The sequence below is a fragment of the Excalfactoria chinensis genome, chromosome 4 (assembly GCF_039878825.1).
Source record: "Excalfactoria chinensis isolate bCotChi1 chromosome 4, bCotChi1.hap2, whole genome shotgun sequence".
Taxonomy (NCBI): domain Eukaryota; kingdom Metazoa; phylum Chordata; class Aves; order Galliformes; family Phasianidae; genus Excalfactoria; species Excalfactoria chinensis.
Window position 1 is genome coordinate 74,665,165 of NC_092828.1, and position 26,907 is coordinate 74,692,071.

Here is a 26,907-nt window from a genome sequence, read left to right on the forward strand (position 1 = left end):
TATTAAAGTACTGGTCACCTTATAAACCTGCTGTGCTCTAAGCAGCAGAGATAGGATTCCCAATGAAGAACTAGCTGAACCTCAGCCAGAGATGGTAAATCAGATAAAGATAGTGAGTGCTTTCACAGTTGTTCTGCTTTTTAACCAGCTGTGACACAGTAATTCCCATGCTTTACTTCTATTGATAAAATTCATGAATTTAATGAACTTGGGCCACCTTGCAGATTATAATTTCCACAGGAGTCGAAATAGGGTATTGTTACTTGAAAGTGTATATCCATACATCCAGGAACAGACAAGGCACTCTAGAGACAGCTGTCAAGGAGAAAGGGAGGAACAGGATATGCAGCACCTCTCCTGTCACACTACAGGACAGTATTTGCTATGCCAGGCAGTAGCTTTACACAGATTGCAGCGTATTTGTAGATCTCCATCACTCAAATCAACATGCTGTTTTCAAAGTGTCTAAATTTTGAGATGATAGTACTTCAGTTTGCAGCATGGTATAGCTCTTGGAATTCCAGGCTTTTCGGATCCCATTCTCTGAATCACTTGCCCTGAACTTGACATCAACACAAAAAGAGAATCCATACGCATAGACTGGAAACTATTAAACAGATGGAGGATTTTGGTTCCCTCCAGAAGAGAACAGATGTGCTTGCAAACACAAACATACGCATTCACCCAAATTAAACATAATAGTCATTTTATGTTTATCTCATAGTTTATCTCATATACATAAATTAAACATTCTATTAACTTCTTATGTGCTGCAGGTTTGAACGTTTTTGGCTGCCAGGCTGACTTCTGCAATAACAAAGTTAATATAAAACAGCACCCAGAAAATGAGTGCGTTTCATCTGTCATTGTTTAGACAAAGCTGACTCAAACCAAAGAAAAAAAAGCAAACAAAATTAAGATCTGACAATGAGGTATTTTCAGTATAAACAATTATCTGTGTGCAACTTCAGTTGGAGTGGTGCTTCAGAAAGGTGCTTGACAGACAACATCCCTGGGATTTTCATGTAATGAAAGCAGTGAGGATAGTACCTTGATAGCACCAACATCACTTGTTGGCTCTTTCTTTTCTCAGCATAGATATGCAAGTGTAGTTACCAATCCATGTTGGAAGAATCCCATGCATCAAAAACACGAGTTGGTGAAAATACACATTCAGAGAAAAGCTATAGTTTCCAATGCCTACATTAAACCAGCCTAATTCAGACAGGGATTACATAATTCATTACCATTTAGTTTCACACATACAATTCATGCGAGGGTTGTTTTGTGTCTCCTGATAACCTGTATCTTTTTCTCTGAAGACAGCAGTGGTTTTTCAGTTCAGAGAGTAGCTCCTTGGCTACGTATGAATGACACGTGTCCCTCTTGCTAAGATAGTTCTACGATTGTTGGTACTGTGATCTGCTGTGTGTTTATGCTGTTGCTGCAAGTTATTGCGATTCTAAATCTTTGCCACACTAGATAATACCAAAAATATTAACTACGTCTACTACTGGCACAGTAATATTATTCTCACATCCTTCAGATTTATTTCTCTGTCCCAGGGGATTGTTCATCGCTGCTGGGTGATCTCTGGGATTTTGCTCCCACTCATTTTCTTTCTCCAGCTTCGTTCCCCTGGCTCTGCTTGAGTGAACCCCCTTCTCAGCCTTGCTTCTGCACTGTTTAGACAACAGTCTAAATCTAATCTCAGGACTGGACATGTCTCCCTTTCTCCCCCAGAGTACTCCACCAAATTCAAGAGTCAGCATTACTGCAATCCCAGTGTTGGGCCCGGATGAAAAGCCTTGTATCAGTTTTAAAATATTCACACCCAAGTTCTGCATTTTAATGTAACTGTTTGAAAATTATCACCTATTATTGATCCACAAATCGCTGCAGTCAGGTTACAGATTGTGGCTACTAGAATCCAACAAGAGCCTTCCAGTGACTTAATGACCCAATACAGGATGAAATGTAAGAGCAGGCTCTGCAAAGCTCCCTTTAAAATAGCCACAGAACTTTCCAGAGGAATGTGAATCTCGGTGTCACAAGCAAACTTTGGATAGAGACAACCTGCCTCTATACTCCTATAGACTCTATACTGTTCTATACACTCTGTACTGTTCACTGTTCTGCACCTGTCTCCTTCCAGTTTAAACAGTGACTTCTTAATATATGTATTTTTTTCTGCTGCTCCAGAGGGTGCTTAACTACAATGACAAGTGAAACGAATCATTTCTGCTCAGATGCCATGCTGAAGGATGTCATGGTAGAATCAAAGATACACCATACAGAGCTATCTTCTCATTTGCAAAGTGATGGGGATGCATTTAACAGTAAGAGATCACGTCAGTGTCTGCTTAATAATATAGACTGCTGGTTTTATGCAGCTATATTTACAGTAGCAATCACAGGAGAATGCAGAATTCATTCAGTAGACCTCAATCCTGGGGCTGATCACTGCTCATAAATGGAAATCCTTACAGATTTTATGCCAACCTCCTTTCAGACGCACAAAGCTATTTCTACAGGTGCTGGTATAAATGATTTAATTTAACCACATATTACTCTCTTCCTCTAAGCTTGCTCTAGAGGAAAAAAAAAAAGTCAGTGCACCACAACAGACCAAACCACACATCAGCTTGCTGTGACTGAAAGATTTAAAGAAAAGGGAAACCAGAAGGTAGTACCAACCCTTACCAGAAGGTAGTACCTACCATAGGTACCCCCACAGCTGGAGGAAGGTTGTCTCAGTGCTGCAGCATGCAGTTAGATGGGTGGCATCTGTCACTCAGGGAGAAGTCATACACGGTTACTCATGGTTACAATCTCAGAATAATTCAGGAGGAAAGACATCCAGCAACACTGATAGGTGACATCAATACAGTTGGCTGTTATAAAGGCAAACATTTCCGTATGACAGCCACAGAAAATAACAGCCGAGATCCTGCATATACAAATATACCCTGCGTATACATATACCCTTTTGCCAAACAGGCTGTGATATACCTCCTGAGCCATAGGGCATTTTCCCATCATTGGTTCCCCTGTTTCTTTTGTTAGGTAAACAGTCCCAACTGATTTCCCTACCCCAGAAGAACAAGGAAATCATTTTTTCATCTATTTTCCCTATGCCTAGGAGGACATTTTGCTTTTCTATTAAAAGATGGTTGCATGGGAATACCAGTCAACAGCCTATAAAATGAGAGAAAGAGATAAACTTTTCATTGATAATTCAGGTAAAGATTTACCCACAACCATTCTGGGTTTATCCTCTCGGTAACTGTCACTTCACAAAACACAGAAGCAGCAACGTCATTCTTGCTTGAGTGTGTATGTGCAGAACTTCTTTCTACTGGAAACAAAGTCATTCATCCGTGTGTCAAAATGCCTACAGTGGCATCATCTAATGGAAATGTATCCCTTGTTTATTTGCAAAGTATCCTCATTTTAGGAAGGACAGGGCTGCTTTCTCACTGTGGGGATCTGTCTGCTGAGGCTAGTCACAGCACTGACATCTGTGAAATTTACCAATTTATTTCAACATAATCCATCCCTTCGACAAAGAAAACAGAATGGTGTGATGCCAGGCATATTTGGGTAACATCCAAAAGACACTGAGCCACGTTCCAGCTTGCTCCCAAAAAGAGCTTGGCTGGCACAAGTGAGGCAGAGCAGGGCTAGGAAGAAGCAGCTAGGCATGAGAAAACAGAACTGTTTAAGCAGGCAGAGCCAACAACACCAGTGCAATGGTGAATGACTTCCGGGAGATCTTCAATCTCCGTTGGTTCTGTCTAGAGTGTGTGCAAAGAAAGAGAAACCTTTAGAAGGTTATTTAAGACATATAAATTATGTTTTACTGCATGTGCCCTCAGAGATTTGCATACTCTCTGAATACCTCAGAAGATTAGCCTGATATTTCCTTAAGTCAGGCACTTAAGGTAAGCCTAAAGATAAAGCTAAAGATGAACCTCTTCCTCCATACTTTGTAGCATATGTAACCTTTGCACAGTGCTGAGAGTGGAAAGGTCCAGCTCCCATTTGTCTCCAGTGTTAAGAAATAAGTATACATAAGGCAGAACTCAAATCTTCAGAGTAAAGACAATTCATTCTGAGCTCACATGACTCCCAGCTGGTTAGCAACATACTTTGATAGGAAACAGGTATCCAAAAGCATTTAGGTATTTGAGGTATGATCTTTCAAGATAAAAAGGGAACATGCCAGAAAGAACTAAACAGTCACATCTTGAAAAACAAGGGCTGTTTAAAAATGTCTCTTGTTAGCAACCTAGAGGTACCCACAAAATTCACTGCTGCAAGAGATCTCTCTGCTTATGGAGAAATCTCTCTGATGGCAACAGTTATGGGATTTCTACCTTGCTTGTACTGGTGGTGAATTTATAAGCAGATGCAGGCAGCACTATGGGCCTTCTCTTTTCATCCTACCTATTCTTATTCATATTATTGTCTAATCCTTATCTGAGACTCCCTAAGCTGCCCACCTCAACAATGTAAGTTTTATTCATACTCTGGGGTTTGAAGAAACACAGCACAACATTCCTGCAAGAAAAATCCAAATGATGTTTCTTTGTGGCTGCAATTTAATCTATTCTAAGTGGTGTCTCTGTTCCCCAGTGCTTTGCTTAGCAGAGGTTAGCTCTCTAGTGATGAAAACAGAAGATATTTTAGCATTTACGTGCAAGCGCATGCATGTAGGAATGCAAATTTGTAAAAGCTCCAGAGTTCATCAAAATATCAATGGAATTACAGAGCTCCCAATATAGGGCTTCCAAACCGAAGGACACAGGTGTTCATTGCTCCTTCTGAAGCCTAAAAATTAAAGTGTACCTATAGCTGTATCTCACTCCACTGGTCAGCAGAATGGTCTTCACTTTCTATGCCATTACACAAGGAGAGTGGCCTTGAATTTTATTGTGAGGATGTTGCTTATGTTCTTCATCTCTAAAGGAGTTCCTTCTTAATGCAGTGGGAGTCGTTCTCTGAACGCATTTTGAATGCGTATTTCTGCTCAGGTAAAATTTTACATTCAATTTGCCAGTTAGAGCATCCTTCTGCACACAGAAAGGTGAGGTACAAAAATCTTCATCTCTCTCAGGAATACTGCAGGGAACAGAAATAAAACCAGGAGAAATCTGCAGTAGCTTCCATGGAAATAGAACATGCTACAGCAATAGCAAGCTGCAGGACCAGAACAAGGTGCCCAGGAACAGTTATGGAGGAGGAATTCTTCAGAATAGAACTGCAAGCTTTTGTTTTTGAACGTGCAATTCTGTAGCCGTGGCATCCCAAGGGTTACTAACTAGCCCAAGCATCGTGCATCCTTGTGCGCACACAGTATTTGTATAACATCAAGTAATGAATTGCTTCTGTTCAAACACTGCCCGAAAAGCAATTGGATTTACAGCAAGCTAATTTGACAGAGTTCCCCTCCTCAGCATCCCTAAATGACACATTCTTTATTTGCATGGTGCAACAGGAGCACACTGCCTGAAGTCTGACAATCCAGTTTCTGCTTCTACTACTGTCTGTGAGCAGGAGTTTTATCTGCATCTACTTCTAACCAGGAAAATGACCACAGAATGTAGTTCACAGAAGGATCCTGGAAGGCACACTAAGAACTGAAAAGCATCTTTACCCAGTAACAGTCTGAGGTGAATTGTGGATCCTTCATGAGGCTCCAGCCACATAATTGCAAATACTGAATATTTTATCTGATCCTCATAACTCTAACTTGCAACGATTCAAATGAAATTCCCATTTCAGATATGCAGGAACGAAAGTCTTAATAACAACCACTAAATCTCAAAATCACATTCAGCCCCTTTATTAACCTGTTTATAGAAAAAAAACAAACCACCAACCTGCAATCACATTACCAGCCAGCCAAAGAGCTGAATTCTCCCAAGGGGAAACACTGGATTAGAGAGAAATTTTGCTTAAAAATGAAGCTTATATGATCAGGATGCAAAGTCTCGATCAAATAAGCAACAATATGCTGTAAAACCTAACCACCACAATGAATAACAACTTTTTGTTATGCCTCTTTATAGGTGAACAGCTTACATTTAAGTTACCTAACAGTGGAAAAAACTGCTACAGATTCACCCCTCCTACATGGAGGTCCAGTACATGATTACAAAAGTCACTTCAAGCAGATCATGATGGGCCTAGAATTCTTCCATTGTGGCAAGCGCCACTAACCAACATCAAGCTCTTTGTTGTGTAAGTCATACTAGTAAATAAAAACAATCTCAAATATTAACATGAAAGCAATGCTGTGGAGTGCCTCATGTCTGCACACAACCATCATCCAAACAGCACTTATCATCTGAATGAGCCAGGGTGCATTTTCTTCTTTAATAAATCAGAGAAAGAAACCAAATGTTGCAGCCGATCTTCTGCTGAATGTTTTCAGGAGGCTGAACAGAACCCTCACAGCATGGTGAAACGTCCACAATAAAATAGAAGCAGGCTCAGTTTCACATGGCTAACAGCATCACTTGAGCTTCCATTTCTTCTGTCAAGACAAAGCTCCTTTAGAAGAACTGCAGCAATGCTACTTATTGCAAGCAGATTGCAGAGGCTAGCATTTCTGGTAGCAGCTTTGGTCAGAAGAGGTTAACTCAGTGGTTCAGAGACAAGTTGGATTCAGGGAGGGTGACAAACAAGAACCTCAGTGTAGGAACAGGTGAGAAGGGAAAGGCATTGTCAGAGTATAAAACAGGGCACTACTTATCCTCTTTTGTGTCCCCAAATGTCACAGCTGTATGCTGCTGCTCCAGGCAGAGGGCAGTCAGCCTTAATGCTCTTGGTTGGGAAGCTCTTAAGGCTTATGAAGTATTCTCCAGTATCCCTAGTTTTCTTCACACAAGAGCGCACCAACAGTGGAAAGGATGTTTACAATTAAACAACTCTGCTAATACGTTGTACATAATAATACACATGCATTAAAGCCACAACATTACAATTTAGATATGATAAAATATAGGGTTGCTTAGAGCTGGAGTTTTACTCCAACACCTTGAAAAAATCTGACCAAAACTGATGCTGGCTCTCAAGCACCCTAAAACACAGAATGTCTTGTGCATACATGAATAAATTACTAGAGATGCAGGGATGTCCTGTCAGCAGAGTACAGTGTGCAGGGCTGCAAATCATGTACTGGCACGGGCATTTATTGATGAAGGAAAATTTGCTTAATCTCCCTAGCTCAGTCCATTGTTCTGTAAATCAGGTCACTTTAGATGTGCTACTATTCAAGACCTTGCACTACAACATTAATCTGCTTAGGCTGCTGCTTACCCCCAAGACTTAAGTCACTTGTCTTTCTGTAACCTTAAGACTGACCCCTGCAATTTAGTACAGCCTCTACTCCTGCACCTGTCTTGCGATTAGTAACCAAAGTAGTTAGCTTAAACCTCTACTGTGTATTTTCACATGAGAAATTGGAGTAGCACAGATGTAAGATGTGACAGAGCATTGTTGTTGCCAGTGTTGAAGGTGCATCACCATTATTAGTTGTTGAACAATATCCAAGTTTCCAAAGCACCTACCTGATAGGACTGAGTCCACCTGAGTTATAATACTCAGCCTTTTATCACTGATAATTAGCATTTTTGTTTCAGTGCAAACACTAAAGCTAGAATATCTCCTGACAGTTTTATTTTCCATTTCTTACAATACTATTTTATTATAGACTTGTCTCTGAAACTCATTATGTTAAAGCCCAAATGTTATCTGATCCTCAGTGCAGACAAGTGTTACAAAGGAATGGCAAATTGCTTTAGGAGATTAATAATGCAGTCCAAAATAACTTTTGCATCATCCAAGGTGCGTAGACTTTCCCATCTCATTCTCCCCCTGTACAGAGATTAATACTTAGCCTAATATATGCAGTGTAGTAATAACAAGAAACAATGCTCTAGGTTCCATTCACTATTGGGAAAAGAGATGACTTTGGCAAGAGCTGAAAAACACTACCAAAAGGTTAAAAAAAATAAAGGGTATCTGAGACTACCCAGCAAAAAAAAGGAAACTTATTCTATGCCGACAGATAATTTGACAGCATAGAAGCAAAGGAATCCATGGCAGAGCCTGAGGAACTCTATCTGCAGCTAAGAAGATTTTTGCATTGTCCCTTTGTTAAAATGACCTGCCTCTGCATGCTGTGCTGGTGGAATCTGAAGGGGCTGAAAGCTTCACCCTCAGAACTGACACGTTCTAAAAGTTGCATGGTCAGTATAGCAGAACTCTCTGCAATCCCACAGTACTTCAATGGATAGTAACCCTCATGTTCCGTTCACAAACAATAGTATTCCAACCTGACAGGAGCTCATGGTGCACTATAAAGAAAGTCCCTACTTCTTTTTTATAACAATGTCATGGTTTTGTAATTTTTCTATTGTTATTCCACATCATAACATCATGTGGAACATAAAGAAGAAGAACTACAAGTCCCAGAGGACCTCACAGTCAGGGAAATACATCATGGATGCAACGCTGGCTCTCTCTCACTGCCTGGCAGCAGGTGTGGGTGTGCTTCCAGGCCATGGCACCTTCAGTTTCAAAGTAGGCTTCTCGGTCTTCCAAAACCTCTCTCTCTTATTTTCCTTGTTTTATTAGCCTCAATTTTAATTAGATTGTATTATATTGTGTAATCTTGCATTCCAATATCATAGTTAGTGAAATAAGTTTTTTCCTCCTTAGATCATTGTCGCTGCTCTGTTTGTTTCCTTGAGTCCAGCTCCCATCTCCCTCCCCCCCCAAATACAGACAGATCAATCTAAATAACTCCATAACAAACTATGGAGCTAATCCCTTCTGCTTTCACAAGACCTGCCAAATACTCTCTTGCAAGAGATGTTGCCTGAATGTCAGCCTTGAACTTTAACACCCTTCCACATCCAAAATTAAGACTTTCCAAAATCTAGCTTGTGCTCAGTCTGTATTGAGAGATTTTAGCTAACATCAGTCACTTCATATTGTATGTGTGATACTGGCACTTTCGGTACCACACAGATAATGAACACCAGTCCACACCTAGGTTGACTTGGCTGGAGCATGCTACAAAGTCCCTCATACAAGCAATGGAAGCACATAAGCTACAGCCCTCCTGATTTCCAAGCACACACCTGAAAACACATGTACCCAAGGAATAAAGTGAGTTACCTGTATGGCAGCTCTGTAGTAAAAATAACTGCATAGTCAAATTGTCCTAACAAGTAATACGATTATTAATTTACAATCAATAAAGTTATTCATTACTTCTCAATGATATTCATTAAGTTATTTTCTTGTCTATTCAGAACCTAAAAATGACAAGAGAAATTTTATGCTAATGAAGATGAAATCATCATTCCAAGGATAGTTGTTATATTTGTTGTTATAACCAAAAGATACTACTGGTCATATATATAAAGCCCTACCTGCCAAATTGTAGAACAGTATGCAAACTTAATTCAAAGATTGCTGAAGCTATGGGTATCTCTACCCAGTCTGTCACGTGCCATGACACAGTCAAGGTCTTTCCATTTATAACTAACAGATACTGAAATGTGTTTGTTTTTTTTTCCTCCATAGTAGTGACACTGACTACATTATCTTAGTGGTGGTAAAAGGTGTAGGAGAGCTGCTGGGCCTGATAGGCTTACGTACATGAGGAATGATTTTGAAGCAAAGCATTCTAGAGATGGCTGCAGTGTTTGTAATTGCCAGTAACAGCAGTGGTGTAGAAACATCTGCCCAGGCCTGTCAATCAGTCAGTGAACCAGCAAAACAGCTTAACTCACACGGGCACTGCAGTCATAAGTAGTAGCTGTAACTGCAATAAGAAGGGTTCCTTAGTCAAACATTCCGTGTCCTTTCTGGGCAAAGATCCCTGCACTGACAAAAGAGAAAGATCTTACATTCTTGAATTATTTCCATCTGTACACCAAGTAGAAAGCCACTTGGCAAAAAATAGCTCTTTTAAAAAGAAAAAGGTGAGGTTGAGCTAATGCTGGAAGTTGCTGGCAATGCTGGGGACACTCAGCAAATTCTGCACTTGTCATTAAAGCCAGGAGCGGGAAACAGCTCTGCCAGGCCCCACTATTTGCAATCTTCTACGACTACTCTTTGACCCCAGTGTTATCTAGTGCCTGAAAGGAGCAAACCAGCGCTGTCATACTGTGCGGAAACATGCCACAAGGAAGCCAGTTGATGTTTGCCTCCATAACACAAACCCCGTAGGATACCCTGTTGCAATACAAGTTTTTTCTTCAAGGACAATTCTGCAACAGCCCAGGTCTTGCTGTAGTTATCAGCAGTTACAGCCTTTCCATACATTCACTACATTAATTCATGAGCTGAATTAATCACCTGCATCTGCCTAGGAGGTGCAGCACTCACAACACTAAATTGCTTAACTGCTTTCACTGATCCATTATTGCTTTGCAGTGATTTAAATCAATACTGCTACAAATAACAGTTGAGCCAGCAACTACTATCCAAAACTGTGCTTCACTTCACGTAGAGCTGCAGCAAGAGATAGTATAGGAAGGCAGAAATCAGAGAGGTACCCTCCAATCCTTATCATCCTGACCTGGAAATTAGGATTTGTCTTGTGATCTGAAATCCAGGAAGAAAACTCTCTAACTCCAATGAGGTGTTAGAAAATGGCATTCCTTTTTTTCCTTATGTGAACACAGGGCAACTTGACAAGCAAGTGCACCCTCCCAGAGTTCAGTTTCTACATTTGAACACTTAAGACATGCACATGCATTATGCTGACATACATATCTTTCAAGGTCTCATAGATATGTGCTAATGCCCCCCTGGGCACACTCAGAGGTATCTAGGCAAAATCATTGACATAGACAGAAGTATTCTATTATGGCGCTAGTACCAAACTGAGGAAAAACAAGGCTGCTCACCACTAAAGCTGAAGTTTTCAGAACTATCACTTCTGGATTCTTTGTGCTAAACTAATATATTGGTTCTTAAACTAATGCACTAATCCCTATTGCTAAACAAACCAGCCTTTAAAATAGTCTAGTCACAGAAGCAATTTGTAAGAGAACCAAATTTCACTAACAGCCTATTCTATCAGGTAGATCAGGATACATGCACAACTAAAGGTAAACATCAGAACAGTCCAGGTGGAAAACAGCTTTAGGCCCATCTTTCTGTGAGCTCTGTCAGCCAGTAACTCAAGCCTATTGGTGAGTGTAGACTCAGCCAGGAAGGCAGCTGGTGATAGAGATCAGCTTCTCCAGCTGGCAATCACACCATTTTGTCAATAAAGGCATCCTGTCAATATTTCACTTACTTGAGGAAGGAAGAAAATACTGTTTAAATAACAGCCTTGCTCTGAACTCCTAAAATAATAATAATAATCTCAAGAACTTCAGGGATACATCAGCCGAGATCAAGGTCACCTTTCTCATTTTCATCCCAAAGACACAAATCTACTCTTTGTTTAAAGTTCCCTGAGGCTACAAAGGACCAAAATGATAATGCCACAACGTTGTAAGGACAAGCAATTGTATTTGGGCAGAGTACATTTGAACACACATAACAGCTTCTGTTACAGGCTAATGGTGCCACAGTTTCATCGTTTCATCGCACTCTGTCAACTTTGTAGCTGAATTATAGCTTTAATATCTTCTCTCTGTTCTGACTATGATTTGTTCTTTGTTGTTTTTCTGATCTGCACTTTACAATAGTACTTTGTTAGAGACACTGAGCATCTCTTCACTGCTATTCACACAAATTACGTATGGATGTGTCTATGTGATCTACACACATTCTGAAAGACAAGTACTGAACATCCGAGTACAAATTCCTGATAGAATATCCTTCTTTATTTTTATTTGTTGTTGTTAAACCAGCAGCATGTTCTAGTATAATACCTTCCCCACTTTGCATACTTACATCACAAGCTCCATTTAAAACACATCTTTCACCCGTATGGCCATTTTGCTTTAAATGTTTAATGATTGATATGCAAAACATAACATTGGGTTAATGTAGCCCTTATTCCGTATATAATCCCCATGAGACTACACAGATGCATAGAGCTTAATACATCACTATGCAGCAGGTCAGCCTGCACTATTAGTCTATATTCCTAGCAGAGGATTATAAATGCACATTACTCTTCAAAATTCAGGATCAATCTTGCAGATTCTTTTTAAGCTGAGCTATTACCAGAGTCAGCAAGTGTTCTATGAATAAAGGGTTTGAAAGCAGAGGGCCTCATAGCTCATACTATGATGATTTACAAAAGTAAATAGGTACAAAAAGCCATAGTGCATATTTCCATTTGATGCAGAACAATGGAAGGGCAAATGGAGGAATGTTCTTAATGAAAAGACTGAAATCTGACAAGACGCTGTCAGATTCCAAAGACCCTTCAGTTCTCCGGAGCAGCTAACTTCCCCCAGCTGAGTAATGTGCTAATGCATTGTACAGATCACAGTGGGACAAATAATTGCCTTCCACTGAATCACGTTCAACAATTCTTCCAACATATCTACGTAGAAATAACATGTCCTGAATTCTTTTCCATATATTCAACCTGCATCAGTCTTACCAGGTTACACCACTCTGGTCTTCCACAAAGATCTTGATAATGAACAGTGGGTTACAACAGTTCAGGAGACTCATTTTCTAGCAGGGTGAGATTTGCAAGTAAAGTCTGAAATGCTCTAAAGTCCACAGTTCAGAATGCACTGCAGTGTGAAGATAACTAATCGAGTTCTAGTCTAGCAGTGGACAGCTAAATCCTTAGAAGTTTAAAGGGAAAATAACTAAGACCACATGTTTTATAGCTCTGCAGTTATCCATAACTTTCAAAAGCACGTGGAGTTCAGGTAACCAAGCTAGAACTTTAATGACACTTAGCCCCCTAGGTTATTGGGGAGATCAATCCTTTTGTTTCAGTTGCTTTTTAATGATCTTCTTAGGAGTAGTTTTGGTTTCATACTGGTGTACATAAATATTCATAAACATTCATACTGTTTAATTTCTTTAAAGATTTTGTTTGCCTGATTCTTGAGAACCTCCAGGTGTTTAAACCAGCAATGAAATAAGTTCTTCGAACAAAATGGAATCAATTCAGACTATATATTAACTTTTTGAATGCTCATTTCCTTCCTCCAGAAATTCCCAGTTACCAATCTCAGGGAAGATATCCTGACATTTTTAACCATATATATATACATATATATATACACCATAACTTTGAAATACCATAACTTTATACACCTTAACTTTGAAATACTTAGAGGCTTCCCATTGCTGCTTAAGATTCAACAGAGAATACAGTGTAAATGGGGCTTTAATACACATAGTTCTATTATTCCAGTCAACCGGGGCAACAACTGCTACCATGAAAGTAAAGTTACTGCCATTAATCAATAATCCAATTAGAATCAGATCACCAGGTTCATTTTCTTCTGGAAAATGGTCTGTTGGCACGTGGTAAAATAATTTACTGAAGAGTAAACATGAGTCAAGTCAAGCCTGTAGTCTTAAGTATATTTCTTATATTCAAGCTACCTGAAAAAAGCCCAGTAACTGAAGAATGTTCATGGGCACTACTTCAGGTAACTGGAGATGGACTAGCAACTCCCACCGGTAAGACAACTGGGACTTCCACATAGATGTGGAAGTCTCAATTTACGCCTATGTATGGAGTGAGAATGAATCAAACCAATTTTCCTCTGCAGTCTAAGATGACATGGAGCCTTCAGATGACTGCACCAAATACAAAAATACTATCTTTGCTTTTTGCTCTTTTCACTACACAGTGCCCCATCCATAAACACTGATAGCAAAGATCAATATGATAGCAAGTTGATAAGATTACGATCTGCCTATGCTCAAGTTTCTTAAAAAATAAAAAAATAAAATAAAAAAAAAGAAAGAATAAGTCTCCCCACCTGCCATAGCAAGATACTAACTGCATTTGATAGTGATGAGATACTATTTAGTTATGCTGAAAACCCTATTTCACACACAGACACTGGAAATCCCCATCTGCACATCATCATTTCACCTGCCTGCCAAACTCAGTGTCAGCTTCCTACTATTTATCCCCTCCTCCTGTGGCTGCTTCATCAATTCAAAAGGTGCTTGATTATTTCAGAAATATCCACAGAGTTTAACTTGGGAAAGAGGCATGAGATATCTTAAAGTTCTGATTCCGTGCTTATTTAAGAAGGCCATGATGTGGTGATTCACTCCAAATGATAACATATTAGTAAGCTTTTCATTATTAAAGGATAAGAATTAAGGAGAAAAGAATAACAGGATGTATCTTGTCATAGCAAGAAGATTCAGTATAAGAATATCGAAGTCTTGGCAGCCATTTTGTCTGACCTTGAAGGAGTCATTCTTTGTGCCTTTGTTTTGTCACTTATAGTGTTATACTACTAGTCCTTCAAGTGTGTCTTTTGAAAGTAAACAATTTTTTAATGCACTTTGCAATTACATGGGTCAGTGCAAAATGTACTCCTATACATTTACTTTAATACTTTAAAAACCTTAAAAGACTTCTAGGTACATGCATGCTTACGCACCTAATATTCTCTGTCTATAATAACTGGTGATCAACCAGAAAAATCCTGAAGTTCACATATGTGAAGTTTCTTCAGTTAATGAGACCTCAAAGTTAACAAATTCACAGTTTATCTTCTTTATAATCAACACATGCTGGAGAGAAAGATAAATTCACCTAAAAGTTGCAGTGATATTAAACAGACAACCTAGTGGAATGTTATGAAACAGACCTGGAAGCATTAAGCTATTTGTCTGATTGCCTCCAGATACCTATCCCTATGGGAACTAGAAAAATCAGTTATCCTCCAAGTAAGCCATACTGGTATGAGAATGACAGCTTCACCAATACAATGACTATCAGTATTTGAGTTTCCAGAGCTTATACTTAATGAGAAGGTCTTCAGACTAAGATACTGACATTCTTAAACATTTACACAACACTTACACACATACAGCATTAACTGGTTGTTAAATTAGTGTCTCCTTTTGAGCTCTGAAGCATCCCAAAAAAATTGAGAAAAGTCTTTCTCCAAAGATGCAGCCACCTGAAACAAATCACTTCCTTACAACCAAGGAAAAGCTCAGTAGCAACACTAGCGTTGCTCTTTCAAGATAATGAGATTTACAGAAATAAAAGCATCTTTGGAAGAAATTATGATCATCTCAAAGCACTGTATTCTGAACAAACCACTAAAGCCTTCCTCCTTCTCCAATAGAAATAACATTCCAGATGGAAGGTGGAATGATACAAAGACGGTAACAGACATTCAAAAGGTTATTTATAAGGAAAGACTCACCAATATGGATGTCTTAGCTAGGAAATGCTGGGGCAAACTCCACTAGGGAGCAATCTCTAAGAGATGCTGCCTTAATAGTGGTCAGCCCTTAAATGAAGTCTCAGAGGAGGTGGAGTCGAGCTCCACCCCTTCCGGGAGCACAGCTACATTACTCTCACCTGTGCTCCCGCAGCTGATCCCACACTTGCCTCAGCTGATTAATCAGAGGTTCAGGCTGTGATTACCAATTTCCCATACAGCTGTGTTGTTACAAAAGACAGATGAATACGTGATGGTTTAACAGAGTGTTGATAGGAAATGCTATGATTTCTAAATGAAGGTATTCACTGAGGTGTCAAAATGACTCATCAGCTTGAAATATATACTGAAGGAGTCCTAAGAGCCAGCTTATTACTGAGGAAAACAGATTGATAAGTCTAATATCAATCTATCCTTAGAGCATGATGAGTTCACCTTTCCTTTAGAAATTTCTTTCCACAACACCGGGAATTCTTCAGAATAGTGCACATTAAATTCATTAAGCAATCTTAACAAAAAGAGAAAAAGGAAATGAAGAAAGTCTCGAACATTTACTGTAAGAGTTCCTGAGATTTCTTCTAATACATTAATTAATTTCATGTTCAGAAATGACCCCAACCTGTCCATCTAAAGGAACGCATTATTCTTGAGAATGACAGTTCTAAATCATGGGTTTGAATTGTTCTGCTATTCAAAGACTTGAGAGCACCTACAGTAACTCTGCAGGAGGAAAACAAAATAAGCAGATGCAAAGAGGTATATAAGGATGCAGAATGTGTTAACAAACTACACCTTTGTTTATTTTAGAAAGCAGTGGAATCATACAAAGGAAAAATTATGCTCAAGTTACTGTTACATCCAGGCCAAGAAGAAAGTCAAGTCTTTTAGGAAAGATGTGATTTTGACATTCAGTCCCAACCCACACAACTGTAAGGTTCAGATCACCAAACAAACAATTCCTAGTGAAGTACTTCAAGGTATCAAAGATGCATACAATTCTACCTCTTGTCCTTTACTAGTCTTACCTCCTGTAACACGATAGAAAGAACAGCAATAAGAGCACGGCAGCAAAGTCTTTAGCTACAACAAATAATAACAAGCCTAAACACAACACTTCCACTATAAGGAACTACTGTCAAATACCAGCTCAGCTTCCTTCCTGCTCTTCGGGTAGAGGACTTCCCATAGCCCTGCCTGTTCCTAAACAGGCCTTTATGTTTCTGGTGAGGAGTTTGTATGTTTATGCGTGTATATACATGCATGTACATGAGTAGACATTTTGTAATGCTGGCTAATTGAACTTTTTTGTATTTCCAGATGTTTTCCTATATGGTTACCGTAATTTGTTGCAGTTATTGCAATTTTAAGGAGAAAAGTCTCATATGACAATCTGCAGTCTATGTATGCAGTCTGCACTGCAATGCACCCAAATATGGGAAAGTGGATGTTGCTATTTAATAGCACATTCAGACACACAGTGAGTAAGAGTAATTATCCATCTTAAAGTACAAAGCAAAATTAGGAAGACAGAGTGTAATTATGCTAATTGAAATCTAGCCCATGCACCAATAGCAAACATTGGAAATACAACTGGGGCTTCTTTGCAGTCAGAAGTGTTACTTGTTGTTTGGGTATTCCACTGGAATACAATGCTGTATAGCAACTCAGAGAACCAATGTGTACAAAAACTTGGCAAGAACAGACACTTGTCACACTCTTCACAACCTGGCAGTTCATAACATACTCCTCCCCGAGGTGGTTACCAGGTCTGACACAGATGAAATTATACCTGCTTGCAGAGATGCTGTGAGTAAGGACAAGACTGTTAGAGAGTTTATCTTTGTTTCATAAGACTTTCAGTCCTCTTTTCTCTACCTGGAAGGCTCGTGAAAATACAGCTGATCATGGTTTCCTACTACGATGCAGAGCATAAACAATAAGAGCTATGGATAAAATCAGATCTGAAATACTTTTTTGTTCTGCCTATAGAACACAGCTCACAGTTTTCATTTAACTCATTTAAACTTATACAACAGCAGTCACTAATAACACGTCATTTGTATGCACACTTTTGATCTGACATGGACATCAGCCAGTCACTAGCAACTTTAAGCAAGAGATCAATCCATTTCCTAATTAGAGATGTGAATTAATGGGAACTGAAATGGCCATTTTAAAAGCAGCAGGACCTAGACAATGATTTCTTTAGATGCCCTGTGCCCCTAAAGTTTTTTGTTTGTAATATTTTCAAACGATTCATTCTCATCAATGATTTATGGCGTCTAGGTGCTACTTGGCAGCGCTTTCAATGTCTGTGCTGATAAAGGAAAAAACCTGCACTGTATCGTGAACCGCCAACAACTTGCTTTGGAAAATTTTAGAAGAGTTCTTGCATTTGTCCTTCATATTTACACAGTCTAAGCAAGACCCTCAAAGTACCTGCATTTTTGTGAAGAGTAAGGCTTTAGAAGCATCTCATTAATGACTCACATCAGCTTTACCCACCAGCAGAATATGCTTAATTCTATTGGCCTCGCACCATAATTCTCCAACTGGGTACTGAAGCTCACTGTGACAGCCCAATTAGTTCTGCTGGCAACATTAATGAGATTCTTATTATGTGAGAAACACACCTAGCAAGTATGAATTCTTATGCAACCCTCCGGTTAAAAGTATTATTACAACTTTCATAGAAGAAGGCATCAAAGCCCACACAAAGAAATGCAATTGTGTTTAAATTTAATATAACATACGATAAAGAGAAGAGCTGGAGTAAAGTCCTGTCACTGCTTCTCACACAATGTTATTTTATGGCTCTATATAGGACCAACACCATTACGTTAGCCGTCGGAACTCTTAATACTTTCTGACACAACTGGTTTGGTCCATCTATTTTCACCTACAAATCCTTTAAAAACAAATGCTGGTTCAAATAACGGTGCTGTTCAACATATTAACTTCCCAGACACCAACGAGAGGAACAGCAGTGATGAAGTGCCCTGTTTTAGGGAAGATGAGTTAAAAGATTTATTTGTATCCTGGGCTTCAAATCAAATGCCTTTAATATTAGGATCACACTTTCCACTGAATAAATGTCAAGGAAATAAACTTGATAGGACAATATATTTTCCATGCTCTAAAATTATGAATTTTAAAAAGGACTGAGAAAATGAAACTACAAAGTCTTTAACCTCTAGGGAATAAATTCAAATATCAACCAGGTCAGTAATAATCTAATGTCAACTGTTACCATAAAAAGTGGAGAATGATAAATAATGGAGTATCGAGCTGACAGGGAGGCAGTTAGAGGGAACTGTGAGGATCTGTGTTATTCTGTGATATTCTCTGTGTATCTTGATTAGAATTTCAAGGAAAAGGTAATGTTCCTCCCTATGCTATTTCACAATCATTTACAACCCAGAGCATGAAAACTGCCAGCCTACCTCTTTAGATTCTCACAGAAAGTGTTCTTACTCAGTTCGGGTGCTTGCTGGCCTGTTTGCAACATTACTTTCCTGAGAAGAAAGATGTAACATAAAGCAATCAATAAAAGGTGAATCTTTAGGTCGGAAGGGTTTAGTACATAATGCAGATTTTGCTTATCTAAAGAGCTGGTATTTTCTTGATTACATTTTTCTCCTTCTTTACATTGACAGACTAAATAAATAGCTGTTTAATGCAAATCTCTGCTCCGACTGGTATTCAGCTGACTCCCACGTCCCACAGGGTGGGTAATTGCCCCTTCCATTCCCAGCTGATCACTACTCTAATTTGTATTGATAGGGAATATGAAATTATTTTTGTTTCTTGAAAAGGACCAGCATCAAGCAGCGAAACACTGAATGCTATAACATTTAAACAACATGATCTGTTCATTCCTCTTACACTCACTGCATCTGCATGCGCTTCCCTCCTTATGCTGGCCAAATTGTTTCTTTACGTTCTAAGAGCAGCATATAGAAGTCTCTCTTTCAAGAGAATCCACATCACTTGAGCTGCTGCACATAATGAAACCTGACAGAAGACAAGATTTATGTCCCAGATATCTCAAAGTCAAGCTAAGACCTTAGCTAGGCCAGCCCAATTCCTTCCAGGACCTAAACGGGGCTATAGGAAAGAAGCCAACAGACTCTTTAGCAGCGTCGGTTGTGACAGAACAAGGGGAAGTGGTTTCCAACCAAAAGAGGGGGAATTTAGATTGGATATCGGGAAGGTTCTTACAATCAGGGTGCCGAGGCACTGGCACAGGTTGCCCAGAGAGGTGGTGGGCGGCCTCATTTTTCACAGATGATCGCTGCCTGAGGAACAGGGAGGGTGAGAACAGCGGCGGCAAGACCAGCCGCCTGCAGCAATAGCGCCCCTCAGCCTGCCCCGCGGCCGGGCGGGGCGGGGCGGGGCGGGACGCCGCCGGAGCTGGGCCTCGTGCCGTGCCCTGCTGGGCCGGAGGAGGCGGGGGAAGGGAAGGCTGCATACGTAAGTACAGCGCTTGGGCCCAGTGGCCCGCAGTCTGGTTGTGAGGGAATGTCCCAGTGTGTGATTATTGCATTCTGAAGGGGATTTGGTCCTTTAAGATTTAGATTAATAACTGAAGGAAAAACCGCGTCTGCCGCGGTGGGGCTTTAACCGGTAAACGGACGCAGAAGGCTTTCTCGTTGGCTGCTATTTGCTGTAGTAGGTTTCTCACATTTCTGCCTCCTGAGAGCAGTTGGAGCTTTCACCCCTCGGGTTTTCTCCCTGCTCTGACTCTCCACACACCTCCGCCCTGAGTCTGAGCTGGAGGCCTTGTTGGGAAAGCGCCTCAGGCCCGTCAGTGCGATCTGCTTGTCGTTCTGCTTGTCGTTCGGTCGCTGTGGTGCTCTGCAGCCCCGTGAGGTACCGGCCTCGTGGAGCTGCTGCAGGAGCGCTCCGTGAACGTGCTTTCTTTACTATTTACCGCTTTACTAATGCACCGAAAGTTGGTTTGTGTTTTGTCTGTTAATGTTGGAACTGCTCGGTGTAAAGATCAGGTCGTGTCAGTCATGTCTGATGGTGTGAAGTGTTTCTGCTTCAGCCAGCCTTGCTCTTTGCTGTGGGAGTAATCTGCCTAGACTGGAGCAAAGCCTTGGATGCTGCCTCCCACAATGTTCTGCAGAAGCTAGCAGCCCGTGGCTTGGACATGTGCACTCTTCATTGGGTAAAAAGTGGGCCCCGTGGAATTAAATCCAGCTGGTGACCAGTCACCAGTGGTGTTCTCAGGGCTTGGCCCTGCTTTATATCTTTACTGATGATATGGACGAGGGGATTGAGTGCACTCTCAATAAGGTTGCTGATGACACCAAGCTGGGAGGAAGCATCCATCTACCTGAATGTGGGAAGGCCCTACTGAGGGAGCTCTGGATCACTGGGCTGAAGTCAGTTGTACGAGCTTCAAAGAGACAAAGTGCCAAGTTTTGGTCACAACAACCCCTAGCAGTGCTGCAGGCTTGGGGCAGAGTGACTAGAAACAGGTCTAAGGGTGTTAGTTGACAGCTGAACAGGAGACAGAAATGTGCCCAGGTAAACAAGAAGGCCAGCAGCATTCTAGCTTGCATCAGGAATAGTGTAGCCAGCAGGAACAGGGAGGTAACTGTCTCTGTGTACTCAGCTATAGTGTATGGGAACTGTTGGGTCACAGCCTGAACCAGTGATTGATTGAACACGTGGTGAAGGGGCTTGGCCAACCCTGGGAGCACAGATGCAAGCAGTTCACCTGTGCTGCTGGAAAGGGTGGACCCCTAATCCCTTGTAAGGGCTAGCAGCTGAAGGGAAAGCATCTCTGCTTAGAGATTGTCTCTTTTAGGAGTTTTTCAGTGAGCCTTTATCCTTGGAAAGGAGTAAGCTATTTCTTTTTATTACTGAATTGTGACTAGTATCTTTCTTGGGTGATCTGATAACTTGTCACTGGCAGCTGCATCCTCTGCCTTATACAATACATTTGGTGAGGCTGTACTTTGAGTACTGTGTTCAGTTTTTGGACCCTCCCTAAAAGGAAAGTCATTGGAGCCCCTGTGTCTATCCAGAGGAGGGCTGAAGGAACTGGAATTCCTCAATCTGGAGAAGAGGAAGCTTGGGGGGTATCCTTACTGTTCTCTGTGACTCTGAAAGGAGGTCATGGCAAGGTCGGGGTCAGCTTCTTTTCCTTGGTAACTGCTGCAGGACAAGAGGTGATGGGCTCTAGTTGTGCCAGGAGAGGTTCAGGTTGGATTTTAGAAGGAATCTCAGGAAGAGCAGTGGGGTGTTGGAACAGGCTGCCCATGGAGATGGTGAAGTCACTATCTCTGGACGTTTTCAAGAGATGTGTAGATGTGGCACTGAGGAATATGGTTACTGGCATGGTAGGGATGGGTTGACGGCATCCTCTTCTGTCTGTGCAGCTGCAGCTCCTTGCATTGGCTGTGGCTGGAGCACTGACTCAATTTGTAGCTCCTATTCTTTTTCTCTGTTGGGTCTTATCTAATTAACAAGTCTGAATTAATGTTGGCGTAGTGAACAAAAAAAGACAAAGTGTTAATATTTAAAGCTTAGATCAGAACTATTATTTAACTTGTGGCACATGTTAAAACAAAAATTAAACTTTTGGTCTTAGATATGTAATGTTACAAATTGCTTTTGGAATTCAGCTGTTGGGGAAAAGCCCTGAACTTCAGGGGTATGCAGTCTGTACATAGTGCACCAAAGGAGCTTGGTAGCAACAAGGTATGCAGAACAGACAGCAGGGCGCTTCCAGGAGAGAAACAGCTAAGGTCAGCACCTTCAAAACTGAGTTCATAAAATGGCCTTGGTTGAAAAGGACCACAATGCTCATGTAGCTTCAACCCCCCTTCTACGTGCAGTGTCACCAACCACCAGACCAGGCTGCCCAGAGCCACGTCCAGCCTGGCCTTGAATGCATCCAGGCATGGGGCATCCACAACCTCCTTGGGCAACCTGTTCCTGTGCATCACCACCCTCTGTGTGAAAACCTTCCTCCTAATATCTAACCTAAACCTCCCCTGTGTCAATTTGAAACCATTCCTCCGTCTATCACTATCCACCCTTGTAAACGGATGTACCTCTTCCTGTTTGTATACTCCCTTCTAATATTGGAAGCCCACAGTGAGGCCTTCCTGAAGCCTTCTTTTGACTAAGCTAAACAGTTAATGAACTCCAAAGTACAGTGGCGTAGCTGAACTTCAGGGTGACAGTTCCTTTGTTTACACGCTGCTGTAAGCATCTTTCCAAAGGGATACCACCCATTCATTTATTCTCCTTGCAAGGGCAGGATAAGAAATGGGGTGAAATTATTTAGGAGAGCTGTTGGATTCAAAGGGAGAATGGGTAGTATATCATTCTAATAAAAACAAGAAAAGTATAAAGCTTTAAAGCTTGTCAGTCACATGGATAGCTACATGTCTGAGGTCTGTTTTATTCCTCAAACTTTGTTATGGAGACCTTTTGGTTTTCCTACATTGTGAGCATCATTGTCTTCATTTCAAGAATAGTAGCAGGCTTGTGCTTATGTTATTTTTTAATATTTGAGACAAAATGTAATTAAATAATTGAGAGGCGGGAGGTTTAATCTGAGAAAAACAAAATCAGTTTTTAAAAATCACTTTGTTTTCATGAATGACTTAATCCAAGTGTTACCTGTAATTTATTACATTTAAACTCAAAAGGAATGCTCATCCAAATTCATTGGCAGTGCTCGATGGTAATTGTTACTGTGTGCTTACCCAGCAGATTTCAATGATACATGACTTTGATCAGCAGTAGTGCTTTCAAGGGTGTTGCTCTGATGTAACACGTTAAGTAGTTATTTCATCTACTTGTTTTGGTGGCTAAATAGGATTTGAGCTGAGTTGTAATATTTGTCCATATGTCCCCCATAGCTATAAGTAATTCAGTTGCTCTTCCTGTGTAACTGAACCTGCAATATGCTTTTATTCTGTTTTTATTTGTAGTGTCGCATGATGTCTACTACCTCATCAGATGGCTCCGGTGACTATGAAAAGCAGCAGAAGGAATTGAGCCAGAGTTATGGTAGCTCTGTTCTTGACTATTCAGAAGACACTTGGGATTCCTCCAGTGAAGAAGAAGTCACCTGCTGCCGGCGTGAGAGCAAATCCTCTGAACTGCGTTGTTCCACAGAAGATACAGAACGCTGTGCTGTGTTGGACCCATGGGAAAGCACATTGTGGTTGGCAGGCCAAAGTCACGCAGGTATGGAGAGCTTACCGTACTTCAGACCTATCTCTTACAGCTTTAGATCTGTGCAGTAGAGACTCGAATTCACAAAAAATGTGACAACTGCATGGAGTGGAGATCGGTGCTTAAAAACATTGAAAAAAGATTATTATTGCTCTGGTGTCTTATTCATGCTACATTTGTGTAATTGAACAGTGTCTAAATGGATTAGATTGAACAGTTTGGCTTGTAATACTTGGTTTTTACAAATGATGGGTTTTATTTTGAAATCAGTCCATGTCTAACCATTGAAATCCTTGTTTTTGCCATCCAGAAGCATGCATTAGGAGGAACTGTTTTAGTTTGTAGAGATGCTTTGAATTTTTATGAGGTCAATATTCCATAAAATTTGTCTGTTAAATGAAAAACCACATAATAACGCATAGAAAAAATATTTTGGGAAGCTTTCTGCATTTGATACCTTATAGAGAACAGCATATATAAATAACTATGTAAAACCTATTACGCTGATGTCCCCTTATCTTCCTCTATAGGCCTACTGAATTTGCTATTGCTATACTGAAAACAGATTAGAGAAGACAGATAATGTCTGGAAGCATGTCGTAATTACCTTTCTGTCAGTGGCACTGAGTTTTCAGACCTCTTAAGTCTTTCGTCTTTTCCAAGTTCAGTTCACCTATGCTCCCATGAGTATTTGTATTGCCACAAATGAAGAGCCTATGCAGGCCTTGATCGAGGTTAAGTTAGCACTGTGGACAAAATGGAATGTGCGAGTCTCTTCTTTCCAGCTTATCCTATAATCTCTCAGTAGAGGGATTAGAAATGAGCAGTGATATTTCTATAGGGCAGAAACTTCCTTGGCATTTCAACCTGAATTTGTTGATATCAATTATAAAGTCCATGGCTTGAGGCTTCTTTTTCTGCACTATGGAAAACTCAGCCATGTTCAAGTGGAGAATTTGCCTCTTGGTTTAGCAGTGTTGATTTATTATTTTATTTATTTATTTTTACAATATGTGTTCAAATATAACTTTCTTTTTTTTTTTTCTCATTGTAGAAGAGCAGTCTGAAGTAGTTGATTCTGCAGCTGCAGAAAGAGATTTCGTTGGAAAATATATTGGTGTCCTAAAAAATAAGGAAGCAGGCATTAAACAAGAAAGATTCATCCTCAAAACTCATGCTGGTGAGTTCACTAACTTAGGTAGAGTTGATAGTTCTCCTTTTGACAGAGGGGGATCAGAATTCTGAACTAGACTAAAATTTCATGTACAAGCTGTTAAGGATAAGCCAGGTAATTAAGCAGACTTAATTAGCTGGGTATATAGAGCTTCTCTTTTCTGCTTTCCTGGAAGAAAACAGTTGGTCTGCTGTAACACATAGGTTTGCTGCTCCTGATGCAGAGACATTTTACTGCTCACGTGTTATTACAAGGTGTGGATAAATCTGCAGAAATTTAAAGTGGGGACAACTTTCCTTTAACTGTAAAATCTCAGTTTTACTGGGCTGCCCGTTATTTTCTCTCCAGCTGTACTGGGGGGGTGTTTTCTCCTTAAAAATAAAGATGCTTTCAGAACACGTGAAATGTTTTCACCCTGCAGATCATTTGTGTTAATTATTGAATCAGTTGTTTGCTGTTTTACATAAGTTGCTCCTAAAGTAATGCCTCCTATTTATTTCTATGGAAATGACAACAGATACAAAGAGCACAACAACACTGTCTAATAGAGCCAATTTTCAGCTACCACACAGTTTTTCAGCATAGTCACCAGCATTAGTCAATTCATGCAGGTGAGCTAATTGTGCTGCTCATTGCTTAACAGTGTCACTATTAGGTGTGACTGTTCAGAACATGGTTTGTCTATATGTTGCTACTGCTGAAATGTAACATCTACTGCCTCACTGTATTAACTTCCTCTAGTTGGTCTCTGTAAATGTTCAGCAGGCATCAGTGAATGTCAGTGAGTGCTGCTTTTTCCACAGAGGAATTCAGTGACACACCTTGGCTTCATCTGTACTTCCATGTCAGATGCCATTCTGTCAGACTGCCCCTCTGCTGCTATCTGTCACATGGCAACAAAATGTGATGGCATATTGATGGAGAGGTTCAAACCTCTATTGCCATACCACCGAGATTTGCCTCTTGACGTTCTGGGCCAATGTAATAAAAGAGACAGCATTACTCATAAAGCAGCCCTCAATGTTCCTTTTCTAAGCTGCAGGAGGCAGCAGGGCACCAACTTTGGCAAAAACAATGGACCAACTTTAACCAACACAATGATGTGTGTGGAGGAGGAGTGGGGAAGAGAGGAAGGGAGGCTTTTTGCATGCACTGGTTATGCAAGGAAATGTGAGAGCAGATGGTGGGATGGAAGTACTGCTCATATCTTTCTACAAAGTGGGTCAGAGATACTATTTTTAATTAAAAAAAAAAAAAGAGCAAGGAAGTTGTTAAGCAAGAAAAATAATTGAAGCAAGAGGAGTATCTTCCTCTGTATGTACATAGGGGAAAATGTCAAAAGTTTTGTAGGTCTGCTCTAAGACTGATAAACAAGGTCCAGGTACTTTGTGGCATTACACTTTCATAGAAGCATCCTGAAACTCCTCACAGACCACAAGGGGATGTGCCCTAAGATCATTCTTACGCTTCTCTTAATTGCGTAGCTCATTCACAACGCTGGTGAGTCAGTGTTATGAGTTTCTAAGTCATCTTCAGCTTTCATCTTTCTATTATTGGGTTTCTTCATGGAGTCAAATGTGAAGACAAGTAATGCACGTTATTTTTAGTAGTGATGCCTCTCCTGGTGAGCTATGCTGAGATAATCTTCCTAAAATACATCAGAGTCTCATGATCATTTGATTGATAGCAAAATTGTAGAGGACCTGCTGAACTCGGATTCATTTAACAAATTATAAACAGCAGCGTAGCATTAAGAAAGTTTTAGATCTCTACAGCGTTTTCCTTGAAAATTAGTTGGCAAGACTTTATCCTCTGAATTCTGTGTAAAGAACCATTCTCTCTGGCTTATGGGCTGTGGGTAGGTATAGGCAGGCTGGTCACTGTCTCTTAGCTCAAGGTGATGTGTAAAATGATGCATTGCTCTCTATCTGTCCTATCCCTGGACATCTAAGTAGGTAAGCGCTCTTTGGGTACAGCGTGCTTCTTAACTCTGTCAATAAGAAGGTTCATGCTTAGGCTTCATTCATGTGAAATCATAGTGCTGGCATGTGGTGGACAGGTTATCCCCAAATTCTTCATCATCATCCTTGTTGTTTAGCAGTCTACTTTTATTATAAAAAAAAAACAAAAAAACAGTATGGAGCTAAC

The 26,907-nt window shown here is 40.4% G+C and overlaps 1 protein-coding gene across 3 annotated transcripts in view; it reads left to right on the forward strand.

The window, feature by feature from the left end:
- The first annotated feature begins 19,766 nt into the window (after positions 1-19,766).
- The window catches only part of C4H8orf48 (chromosome 4 C8orf48 homolog), a 39,041-nt gene continuing 31,900 nt past the window's right edge, over positions 19,767-26,907 (forward strand). For all 3 annotated transcript variants that reach the window (XR_011903332.1, XM_072334059.1, XM_072334060.1), the window contains exons 1-3: positions 19,767-19,853; positions 23,339-23,597; positions 24,640-24,765. Coding sequence is in view for 2 of the 3 variants with exons in the window: in XM_072334059.1 (XP_072190160.1) it covers positions 23,345-23,597; positions 24,640-24,765 (379 nt within the window). In the remaining variant the exon portion in view is untranslated. The remainder of the gene's footprint in view (positions 19,854-23,338; positions 23,598-24,639; positions 24,766-26,907) is intronic.